At 38.6% G+C, this 12,488-nt stretch overlaps 1 protein-coding gene across 42 annotated transcripts in view; it reads left to right on the top strand.

Annotated features, from left to right (window-relative positions):
• The window catches only part of Pbrm1 (polybromo 1), a 109,755-nt gene that overhangs the window by 25,767 nt on the left and 71,500 nt on the right, over positions 1–12,488 (top strand). For 34 of the 42 annotated variants that reach the window (XM_085687736.2, XM_085687740.2, XM_048420924.3 and 31 more), the window contains 5 exons: positions 2,220–2,305; positions 2,920–3,015; positions 3,991–4,082; positions 8,464–8,677; positions 11,739–11,880. In XM_085687736.2, the coding sequence (XP_085543862.1) occupies positions 2,220–2,305; positions 2,920–3,015; positions 3,991–4,082; positions 8,464–8,677; positions 11,739–11,880 (630 nt within the window). The remainder of the gene's footprint in view (positions 1–2,219; positions 2,306–2,919; positions 3,016–3,990; positions 4,083–8,463; positions 8,678–11,738; positions 11,881–12,488) is intronic. The other 8 variants (XM_048420950.3, XM_048420951.3, XM_048420928.3 and 5 more) reach the window with 1 other exon arrangement.

The raw sequence follows: 12,488 nt of genomic DNA, 5'->3' as shown, positions 1-12,488 counted from the left end.
TGGCCAAAATACTCAACATTGCTGTTGGTAGTTACAGTTAGCTTTTATTTGCACGTATTTTATGCTGAGTTTATTCCTGTGCCTTAAGTTTTAGTTTTCTCTTGGGTGTCTTTTTTTTCCTGTGCAGCCTCCTTGGCTTAGAAATAGTTTGTCCTTTTTCAGTGAAGTCATCTCATTGTGGCAAGAGAGCTTGTGTATGAGCTGGCCCACCACAACCATGCTCTGTAAATGACACATTTTGGGTGTTTTATTCACCTGGATGTGTTCAGTGACCATAGAATCTACATCTGAACCCTTCATTCAGCATTACTCTCTTGTTCTTAAGCATGTGCAAGCAGCAAAAATTCATCACTCATTTTTTGGATTACTGACCTTGTGCCCCAGTGTTTGGCCTGGGCATACCTGCTGGGTCCACTATCTCTCTGCTGGGATTGTACACAATGCTTCGTCCTTTCTTCATTCCTCCCTCCCTCCTTCCTTCCTTTCTTTTCTTGAGATAGTGTTCATCTGTGTAACCGCTATAGCTATCCTGGAAATCACTTTGTAAACCAGGCTGGCCTCGAACTAACTCATGGAGGTCCACCTGTATCTGCCTTACAAGACATAGTATTTCTTTAAAGTTACATCTTTTAGATCCTTGGTGACCTCTCAGATATTTATACTGGTGATGGCCTGACTAGTTTCACAGGTATTAACCCCCCCCCACTCCCACATCCCAGTGAGGTATGCAAGGAAGGTAATATCTGTAACATTGTTTTCTTTTTAAAAAAATTTTTTAACTTTATTTGTGTGAGTGTTTTGCCAGCATGTGTGTCTTTGTACCATGTGCATTTTGGTGACTGGGGGGGACCAGAAGTGGGTGTTGAAATCTTTGGAACTAGAGGTACAAACTGTCATGAACTGCCATGTGGATGCTGGGAATAAAACCCAGGTCCTCTGGAAATGTACAGTGGTCTTAACTGCTAAGCCACCTCTCCAGCCCCTTATGATTGTTCCTAAAATCAACGTCTTGATTGGTATAATTTTATAGGACTTCATCAGTCAAGAGAGTAGCAAAACCATTTCTACAGTTTACCCATCTCAGCCCACTTTCTTTTGCATTGCTAAGAAGTTTGAGTGAAGCCAGGTGTAGTGGTGCGCACCTTTAATCCTAGCACCGAAGAGGCAGAAGCAGGGGGAATCTCTGAGTTCAAGGCCATTCTGGTCTACCTAAGGAATTCCAGAACAGCCAGGGCTACACAGAGAGAACCTGTCTCCAAAAAGACAGACAGACAGACAGACAGACAGAGAAAGAGAGAGAGTCAGAAGTGAATTAGGAAGTACTTGAATTCTTAGTTTGTGAAAGAACAGTACTGTAGAGGCAAAGGCAGGCGGATCTCTGTGAGTTCGAGGCCAGCCTTGTCTACACGAACTAGTTCCAGGAAAGCTCCAAAGCTACAGAAAAACCCTGTCTCGGAAAAAAAAAGAAGGAAAAAAAACTGTTTTTAGTTTAATTATTTTCCCTGGCCTAAGTTGTTTTTATTTATTCATTTATTTTTATGATGCAGAGTTGGAGGTTATTAGGAGTAAAGTTTAACATAGATTTAAGCTTATTACAAAGGTATGTGCTTAGGAAACAGAGAGATGACCCAGGAGCATGAGTATGTCTCAACAGTCATCCTGAACTACAAGAAAGGAAGCTTTAGATCTAATGTGTTAGTTTGCTATTAATTTAAGAAAGTACATTTATTTATCTGAAATTTGTGTGCATGGTCTTTCAAATTGTAGAATTATATCTTTTCTGAATTTTCAGATCATTTTATACAAATAGAATTCATTGTATTTTCCCATTAGATCCAGTGTGCCTCTTACTTGCCAAATCATAAAAGAGCAGCAGCCCTCTAAAGTCATACTCAGTGACAGCTCATGAAGGTGCTCTGGGAGCTCCTGCAGTGTGTTAGAGATGCAGGCTCGTGGCTCGCAAGCAGAAGTCTGCTCCAAGTGACAGTGACTTGAAAGCCAGCAGTGCATGAGTCAGGAGTTATCCCATTACTTTGTTTTGGGTGTGTGTAGGCCTAAACATGTGGAGATAAGAGGACAACTTGGAAGAGTTGTTTCTCTCTGTCCACCATGTGGGTCTTAGGGATAGAACTCAAGTCATCTGGCTTGGTAGCAAGAACCTCTACCCACTGAGCCATCTTGTGAGTCTTTTTCTAAACAAAGTAATTTTATCTTGCTAGGATGCCAATTCGATTAAAAAAATATTTTATATGAAAAAGGCAGAAATTGAACATCATGAAATGGCTAAATCAAGTCTTCGAATAAGGTAGGTTTAAGATATCTAAGATTCTTGTGCCTATTTGCTGAATTTTAGCTAGTAAAATCAACCCAGTAGAAAATAAGATGAGTTTACAGTTGATGTATGAATCTGAAAACCGTAGAAACTTTTTTAGCTGCTTCATTGTAGCTGAAGAAAGTATTTGAAAAGATGTGGTATATAGATATAGATATAGTGTGTAAATAGATAATACTGTGTATTTATGTGTGCAGTAAGATGTTTAGTCAGAACAATTCAGGTCTCATTCTGGCTTGTTCTTCATTAGGACTATATCTTTGAAAATGTCTTAGTTCTGGGATTCTATTTCCTCTTAAATGAAATGGAAACATTGAATAACTACTTTCAAAGCTTTCTTCTGGCCCTCATGTTTGTTTCTTCTAGTTCTGTAGCAACCACAAGCCTATGAACACTAGTTCTGGTCTCTTTCTTCAATGTCCCCAATCTTGACACAGAACTTGCTGTATAATAGACTCTCAGAAATATTTTATACTTTTCTTAGAAGGAAATAGTTGTCTCCTTTTTGTTTGCCCAGCGTTCTGATTTTTAGCTATTCAGTCTCTGAGGGTTTTTTTATTTTATTTTTTTATTTTATCTTTGGATAGGACTGCATCAAATTTGGCTGCAGCCAGACTGACAGGTCCTTCGCACAGTAAAAGCAGCCTTGGTGAAGAAAGAAACCCCACTAGCAAGTATTACCGGTGAGAGTAAGAGGCTGTAGTCTGAGAGCTGACTCATGCTGTGACATAGGCATGCTAGCCACATGGCTATCTTAAAGTATTACTCTAGGTTTTGAGGAGGGTATATCAAGTACTTTACTTAAGAAGATTGAGGTAAGAGCTGGGCATAGTGACATATACCCAAAATTTCAGTACTTGGTAAACTGAGGCAGGAAGATGTGAGTTCAAGGCCAGTCTAGGTTCCATAGCAAGAGCCTGTCACAAAAGTAACCACAAGTAGGTTAAGGTTCTGTATAGATCTTTCCTCACCTCTCAGATAACACTTAAGCTTTATTAAATAGTGTTTAGTGTTACAAATAAAATGTGGTATTAAACACTTATTTATACTAAATAAATATTGGGTTCATAATAAAAATTGTTATTGTGAAGTGAGTATTTTAAAAGAGAATAACCAAATCCTTATTTTCTATAAAATATGGAGTAATGTACTACATTTAAGTGAAAAACAAATTGTAGTAGTTTACTATAGGCTTTCTGCTACCACTTTCTGTCTGTTGGTAAAGGTGATATATATATATATATATATCACCTTTATATTCACACACACACACACACAGAGAGAGAGGGGGGGGAGAGGGAGAGGTGTGTTTTACGTTCTTGTATGGCCATGCACCATGTGAGTGCAGTGTCAGTGGAGACCAGAAGAGGGCGTCAGATCTCCTGGCACTGGAGTGACAGACAGCTAGGAGCTGCCCTTTGGATGTTAGGATGTTCTTAACTGCTGAGCCATCTCTCCAGTCCCAACTTTTCTTTTTTGAGAACAAAAATCCTACTTTTCTTTGCTAAGACTGATTATGAAGACTGTTATAAACTAAGAAGACAATTAATAGAACTTATTTATTTTCTTGTTATTAGTACATTTTAACAGTTCCTGTTTCATAAGATGAACAAATCGTAACGCCAGTCTGTCTTCTAATTGCTCATTTTTCTTTGTAGTAATAAAAGAGCAGTTCAAGGAGGTCGCCTGTCAGCAATTACCATGGCACTTCAGTATGGCTCGGAAAGTGAAGAGGATGCTGCTTTAGCTGGTAGGCATTCTTATAGTGTAGTTCTTCTGACTGAGGGAAATTGCATTGACTTTGATGTTTCTTGGAATTGATTAGTTTTTTAAGAAAATGTTTTGTTGCATTTGATACAGTCTTGGATAAGTAAAATTGTCAAAGGTAAATTGCTTTGTGTTAATGGACGTAACGGGATAAATACAGAAACAGGGAACTCAAACATAAGATAGTAGATAAAGATAAATTAGGCAAGAGGCTAGAGAGGTGGCTCTTGCAGAGGACATGGGTATGGTGCCCCATGACCCTTTGTCATTCCAGTTCCAAGGGATCTGACACCCTGTTCTGGCTTCCACGTGCATTGCATGCATATGGTTCTTAGATGCAGGCAAAGCGCCCATACACATAAAATAGAAATAACACTTTTTCTTAAAGAAAATGTATCAGGCAAATAGTAAACAAAAAGAAATAGGCCCAGTTGAAAGGCAGAAGGAGGGAGAAGACGAGCATGGAAGTCAGGATCGCGAGGGATTGATCCACCAACTGAGGCAGTGTGCCTGTTCTAATGGGAACTCACCAAATCCAGCTGGACCAGGTTTGAACAAGCATGTGATCAAACCGGACTCTCTGATTGTGGTTGACAATGGGGGCTGACTGAGAAGCCATTGATAAAGGCACTGGGACTTGTTTTTACGGCATGTTCTGGCTTTTTGGGACCCTAGTCTATATGGATGCACAGCTCCCTAGACCTGGATGTAGGGGGGAGGGCCTTGGACTTCTTACAGGACAGGGTTCCCTGCCCTCTCTCAAGCAGGGCAGGAGAGGTAGGAGGGGGGTATGGAGAAGCGGAAGGAGATTGGGAGGAGGGAAGGAAGTGTAAGTAACTGAATGGAAAAATAAAATTAAAAAAAAAAGAAATAACCAAAAAGTAACTGTAGCTTTATTGACTTATAATAAAGTGAACTCTCGAATACAGATATTGACAAATGAAAGTGTTCTGTCATAGTGATGAAAAATTTGTTTCCTTGGGAAGGTGTTACAGAAGAACTCCAAGTATGTAAAAACAAACAGATGGAGCTTTATAAGATACTTGAAAATACTGTCCTTAAAAGTTAATGGGCCCTTTTCATAGTTGGCTAAATAAGAGGTGCTAGGCATGGATCCATTTACTGTGTCCCAACCGCCAATACCCACCACTCCCTTCAGGTGATACAAGGGATTGAACCCAGGGCCTCATTTCTGCTAGACAAAGCCCTAACACTGAGCTACATCCCCAACCTTGTACACACTTTGTTCCTCTTACTTTGTTTCCTATTTTTGAAATAAATTACTGCCAACTTAGTGACTTAGAGCAACATAAATTTAGTTTCTTAGAGCGGTGGAGCTCAAGTGTCTAAAATCAAGGTGGGTAAGTAGGCCAGCCTTCTATTTCGATATTTTACAGGAAAATAGATGCTTTGATTTTTACAAGGCTACCTGTATTTCTTGGCTGGTGGTTCCTTCTTCCATTATTAAACTATTACTCTTCAGCCTCAGTATTTGTTATTCCTTTTTTCTTTGACTCTTTCATGGCGGCATCCTTGCCATTACTTTTAAGTGCCTACTCAAGTCAGTACTGTCACATCTGCAAAGTTATTCTTCTGGCATAGGTAGCATTCACAGGTTCTTTGGATTGGAACATTGATATGTTCTAGTGCCTACTATATAACATACTATAGCAGGCTTGATAGATACATTCTGCACTTAAAATATATTTATATTCCTCCCAGTTTCACATTTATCAAAGTTGACTATCTACAGAGTTTAAAATAAATTTCATTAGGTTTTGAATGTTTCAGAATTATGCAGGGCATTTTTCTGATAATAGTATAAGAAAGATACCAACTAGTAATGAAAAAGATAAAGTTTAAAAACCTAATGAGGGCCAGGCTTGTAGCTTAGTTGGTAGAGTACTTGCTGTACACGCATGAAACCCTGGTTTTGTTCCCCAGTGCCTCATAAAAGCAACTGTGATAATATATTTTGTAATTTCACTGCTCTGGGGGTAGATGGTCAGGAATTTCAAGATCAACCTTAGCTACAAAGCAAAGCTCTTTTCTAACCTCTTCAGGCACCTGCACACACAGCTTATACACATACATGCAGGTAACTAAATCTTTAGAGAATTGAGCAGCATGTCTTTTGTACTTCTATAAAAAATTACTTGCTTTGTTCTGGTGTTTTTATGACTTAACTTCTACTGAACATTTCCTTACTAAGGAATCAGTCATTCTCTGATGTTAGAAATGGGTGATACAATCACGTCTGAGAGGATCAACCCAACCTAAATTTGTCCTATGGTAAATGTGTTAGTCTTCTGTTTTCTTAGCAAATACCTAATGATAATAAACCATATCTTGCTTTGGCTCACAGTTCGGGAAATTCTAGTACATGATCAGTCAGACATGTTTCTTTTAGTCCTGTGTCATGGCAGCATATCATACGTACTAGGGGCCAGGTATAGAGTAAAACCTTTTACCTTGTGTGTTGGGAAGTGAAAAGAAAGAGAAACAGGGTCTTATTCCCTCCTTCAGATGCATGCCCCTGTAACTCCCACTAATCCACGTTTTAGTTTCTACCACCTCTCAGTAATGCTTCTCTGAGAAGCAAGCCTTTAACACATGAGTCTTTGGGGTGGGGGTGCATTGCAGATCCTAACAGTAGCACTGAACCTCTTGCTTCTGTTTTGATCTCTGAATGACTACTTGTTCCATTTGGCTGAACATAGCAGGAAGTCTGAAGAAATCATATTTTCTTTTAATTTTTTAAGAAAAATAACTATCTTTTCTCATTTTACATGCCAAATCCAATTTCTACTCCCTCCCCTCCTCCTTCCCCCTCCACTGTTGACGGGGGCTGCTTATTTACCGGCCACCCAGACCTGAAATAACCACACAGAAACTGTTATTACAACACTGCTGGCCTATTAGCCCACACTTCTTATTGGCTCTTATATGTTAACCCATTTCTAGTAATCTGTGTATTGCCATGTGATTGTGGCCACTGGTAAGGTTCCATCCATCCAACATCTGTCTCCTGCAGTGGCTTCATGGCTTTTCTCTGACTCCGCCTACTCTCTCCTCTATCTGCTTGGAATTCCTGCCTTGCCCTATTCTGCACTGCAGTAGGCCCAATGCAGATTCTTTATTATCCAGTGGTATTCACAGCATACAGAGGGGAATCCCACATCACTCCACCTTCCCACACCACCCTCTGTCCCACCCTCTAATTCACTCTCAGAGAGGGTAAGACTTTCGGGGAGTCAACAAAGGCTAGAAGAAATCACTATTTGTTTGTTTGTTTGTTAAGTAATTTAATTTTGTGTACATTGGTGTGACAGTGTCAGATTTCCTGGAACTGAGTTAACAGACAGTTGTGAGCTGCCATGTTTGTACTGGGAATGTTTGAACCTGGGTCCATCTGAAAAAGCAGCCAGTGCTCTTAACCACTGAGCCATCTCACCAACCCAAAATCACATTTTAAAAAGAAACTATTTTTTAGTGTTTTAACGGAGTATAACTTTTGAATTTACCATTTCCAGGGAACATTTTTCTAAAACGTGCAATTACACTAGGTGTTTATTTTTATTTATGTGTGTGTGTGTCTATATGAATGTATTGTGAATGTATGCCATGTATTTGAAGGTGCCCATGGAATCAGAAGAAGAAATCAGGTGCCCTGCAGTTTTGCAGTTAAGATTGTTATCAGCTGAGGGTTCTGGGAAATTAATTAAGGTCTGGAAGAGTAGCAAGTATTCTTAACTGAGCCATCTTTCTAATACTTACTCTAGCCATATTTAACATTATTTTTAAGGAAAATTAGAGATCTTGTAAAATCATTTTCAAAATTGTCCATAGTGGCACATACCTATAATCCTAACACTTGGGAGGTAGATTTAAGTTGGAGGCCAGCCAAGTCTATGTAGTGAAGCTTTCATCCAAAAAATAAATAAATAAGTACTGAACATGATTGAGCCTGCCCATAATTCCAGCACCCAAGGGACTAAAACAGGATTTCTGAGCTCTCTCGATCAAATTGGGCCGTGGTATAGGACCTAATTTGTAAGGAAAGGAGAAAAAAAACATGCTTTAAAGTGTTGGTTCTGGCCTGCAGAGATGACTCAATGATTAAGAGCACTTATTGCTTTGTAGATGACCTAAGTTCAATTCCCAGCACCCACAAGGCAGCTCACTCTCTCTGTAAGTCCAGACCAAGAGGATCCAGTGCCCTCTTCTGACCTGTGGGTCCCAGGTACCCATGTGTACATGGGGGCAAAATATTCATACACATAAAATTTTTAAAAGAATCACTAAGATTAAATGTTGATTGTTTTGTCTTTATTTCCCTGGTAAATATGTTTTTGTCTTCTCAGCTGCACGTTATGAAGAAGGGGAGTCTGAAGCCGAGAGCATTGCTTCCTTTATGGATGTTTCAAATCCTTTTCATCAGCTTTATGACACAGTCAGGAGCTGTCGCAATAACCAAGGGCAGCTAATAGCCGAACCTTTTTTCCATTTGCCTTCAAAGAAAAAATACCCAGATTATTATCAGCAGATTAAAATGCCCATATCACTTCAACAAATCAGGTAAGACCACTTCTGCATTCCTCAGTGTAGATGTGTCTCCGTGTTAGCTGAGCCTGCGCACGCCTATTCCTTCAAGAAGTAGATAAGGAATTAAATGGTAAAAAAATGGTTTTTACCTCAATATTTAAGTGTCTGTCTCATAACTGAGTAAAGGAAAAATCTTCATGCCTACACTGTCATTAATTGATTCTTTTTCATTTACTTAGCTTTTTTGTCATAGTCTTGTTATATAGTCATGGCTGGATTCAAAGTCCTCCTGCCTCAGCATATAGAAAATCAGTTTATTTGGCCTACTAAAATGAAACAGAAATTAGGTTAACATTTATTTAGAAAATTATCTTTTATATTCTTTGCCTTAGGGAGGAGAGTAAATTTAGAGACGTTATAAAGTTCCCTTGTAATTTAAAAAATTTTTCTTTAGTTTTTTTTTCCTTTACTTAAAGAAATTCAAGTAGTTTAGTTAATTTTTTAACTTTTTAAAGATTTATTTATTTTATTTGTGTGAGTGTTGGTTGCGTGTTCATATGTACAGCATGTTCATATGTGGTGTCCTTGAAGATCAGAAGAGGGCATATGATCCCTAGAAACAAGAGGTGTAGACTGTTGTGAGCTACCATGTGGATACTGGGAACTGAACTCAGATCCTCTATAAGATCAGTAAGTGCTCTTAAATGCTGGACCATGTCCTAGTGTGTCCTGTTCCCAAAACCCCTATTTTAAAAATTTTGTATAGGTATTTTGTCTGCAATGTACTGTGGTGTGCCAGGTGACTGAAGAGCCCAGAAGAGGATATCAGATTTCCTAGAACTCTAGGTACAGATAGTTGTGAGCCACCATATGGGTGCTGAGATAAAACCTCAGTCCTCTGGAAAAGCAGCCAGTACTCTGACCTGTAGAGCCATCTTTCTAGTCATTGGTCTAGTTCATTTTAAAAGCCAAATTAAGTTCTCAGATATCTTAGTTGACAGTCGTTCCAAATTGGAATTTTATGATATAAATATCGATTTGTTAAGTGAGACAATATAGAATTTGAAAGATTCGCCAGCATCTTCCTTCATTTAAATATTTCTGTGGTATTTGTATTAGTGCAGGGGTCCCAACCCTATACATTGTGACCCCTTTGGGGGTCACAGCTGATAGCCTGATCAGATATTTACATTACTATTCATAACAGTTAAAAATGTACCAGGAAAGTTACACTTATGAAGTAGAAACACAATAATTTTATGGTTAGGGGGTCACTGCAACATAAGGAACTGTATTAAAGGGTCACAGCATTAGGAAGGTTGAGAACCACTGTAATGTAGTGTACCAATGCGAAACAATGAAAAGTAGGGCCTTGAGGCCTCACACCAAAGTTCTGAAAGATAGATGTAGTTGTGTCTCCAGCTATGCTCATCAGATGCTTTCTATGATGCCAGAAATATCATACTATGTGTGTCATCTGTGTAATAATCACACAGACGTGGGATTATAGATGGTATGCTCTTGAAATTTGGTGAATGCTAGTAAGAAACTTGATTTTAAATTTTATTCAGTTTCAATTGCTGTGCAGTCCAGCATGCTCCTAGGAATATTTGTTGGCAGAAGGAAGGGAGGTAGATGCTTCCCAAATGTAGAGTAGAAGACTGGTACTGTGTGAGTGGTAGTGTTTGTTTAACATGCCTTTGGGTTCAGTCTCCAGCCCCACCAAAAGGAAAGCAAACAAACTTAGAGGAACTAGCCAGTGTGACTCCTCATGCTATTCTCCATTGTAGTAAGGTTTGCCATCCCCATGTCCCTTTCTATCCCCCTAACACTGCCATTGGATGATACTAGCAGTGACTAAGCCTAGCAAACTATCGTTTTCAAGTTTGGATTTTGTTTTGTGACATGTGTACATGTAGCTGTAAAATGCAGTCACAGGCATACCATAACTTGTGTGGAGGTCTGAGGACAACTTCAGGAGTCAGTTCTTTTACTATGAGATCTGGGGTTTGAACTCGGGATGTCAGACTTGAGAGGAAGTGCTTTAACTCACTGACTCTTGCCAGCCCAGAGTTTGTGTTCTTTGTGGGTGTTCTTAACACCTATTTCTTTACCTTTGGTTTGGCAAGAATAAACTGAGAGTGTAATTTAAGTTCTGCTGTTAGGCTCATGAGCTAGTACTAAGAACTGAATTTGTGCTTAATTGTTTTTGCTATATCCAGAGATGTTTTCCAATACTTATATCTCCTTAAGCACTGCACAGAATCTGAATATCACTTGAGTAAATTTAAAGTGAACCTTTACATGCATATTGAATAGTACCATTCTAAGAGAAAGTTTGGGATCTCTACATCTATTTGATGAGGCTGTTTTTACCTATTGTCATTCTCTTAGCACAATTTTTTTTACTTCAGTGATTAGCATGTAGATACTTTAATCAAAGATGTAAAAGTTCATATCCAAAATCCATACAGTTAGGGCCAACAGACTTTATATTTATAGCTGATAGTTAGTAATAGCAATAGTGTCTAAGATACTTGAATTCCTAGGGATTTTAAGTAAAATAAACAGTCCTCAGCTCTAAACTGTTACTTCTGTATAAATGACTGCCCTGGAAGAATAGTAGCAAATAGACTCTGACAGATCTGCCTCTTGTTTCCCGTCATGAGAGCCCCTTTCACTGTCTGTGTGTCTCCTCTGGCTCTGGAGGTAAATATGTTACTCTAGGTGCTTTCTCAGCACTTTATCACTGATTACCTGTATGCATCCTAATTTTCAGAAATCAGGAGTTCACAGTGATTCATTGAAGCAGTTTAAAATCTAATTTTTTCCCCCTCAGGTTTTTTTTTCCCACTGGGAATTTTTCTAGTGTATTTGCTTTCATATGTTCTTTTATTTAATTTATTCTTTTAGATTTTCAGGTAAACAGCAATATTGTCTAAGTTTAGTATTTCTTTAGACCTTACTTCTTAACTTAAAAACCAGTTACAAGTGATTAATAAAGACATTATGTTGTGCTTGTGAAAGTTTTTTGTAATAAATGGTTGGTAATTTTCATAATAGAAACTTCTAATCATTTATTTGTCTTTTACAGAACAAAGCTAAAAAACCAGGAATATGAAACTTTAGATCATTTGGAGTGTGATCTGAATTTAATGTTTGAAAATGCTAAACGCTATAATGTTCCCAATTCAACTATCTATAAGCGAGTCCTGAAATTGCAGCAAGTCATGCAGGTATGTTGTTGTTTGTTTTATCATTGAATTAGTTTTATGTGTTTGGAGTGTCCTTTTCAGATATGTGTCCCCTATCTCCACCTTCAGAATATTGAGTCATTTGTTTCCACTACAAATATTGTTGAATGTTTTTTAGATTTATCAGAGTCCTATAGAGAAGAAGCAATATTTTAAGTACCATAAATATTGTACTAGAATGAGCAAGGATTTGGCCCAGTGGAGAGAGCCAGTTTCAGTGTTCTCAGAAAGTTACCCTTCAATTCCACATGGTAGTTGTTCTGTCTGCAGTTTATTCTTTTTGGTTCTAGACTTTGTTAATATAGGGGTAGTCTTTTGGGGCCTGGTAGCATACACCTGTGATCCTAGCACTCAGCGGGAGGCTGAGGCAAGAAGACCCTAATTTTCCAGCCTGGTTGTGTTATATATAACAAGATCCTGTAGTGTATACATACATACATACACACACACACACACACACACACACACACACACACATGCATTGGGGTTATGAGAGCTGACTTTGGCAAAAGGACATCTGAATGCTAATTGATCATTGTAACATCCAAGAGTTTGTCAGATCTCTCACAGCGCACCTCGGATAGAACTAG

The sequence above is a fragment of the Myodes glareolus genome, chromosome 5, assembly GCF_982192425.1.
Source record: "Myodes glareolus chromosome 5, mMyoGla1.1, whole genome shotgun sequence".
Classification (NCBI taxonomy): domain Eukaryota; kingdom Metazoa; phylum Chordata; class Mammalia; order Rodentia; family Cricetidae; genus Myodes; species Myodes glareolus.
This window is presented reverse-complemented; position numbering and strand designations above follow the sequence as displayed.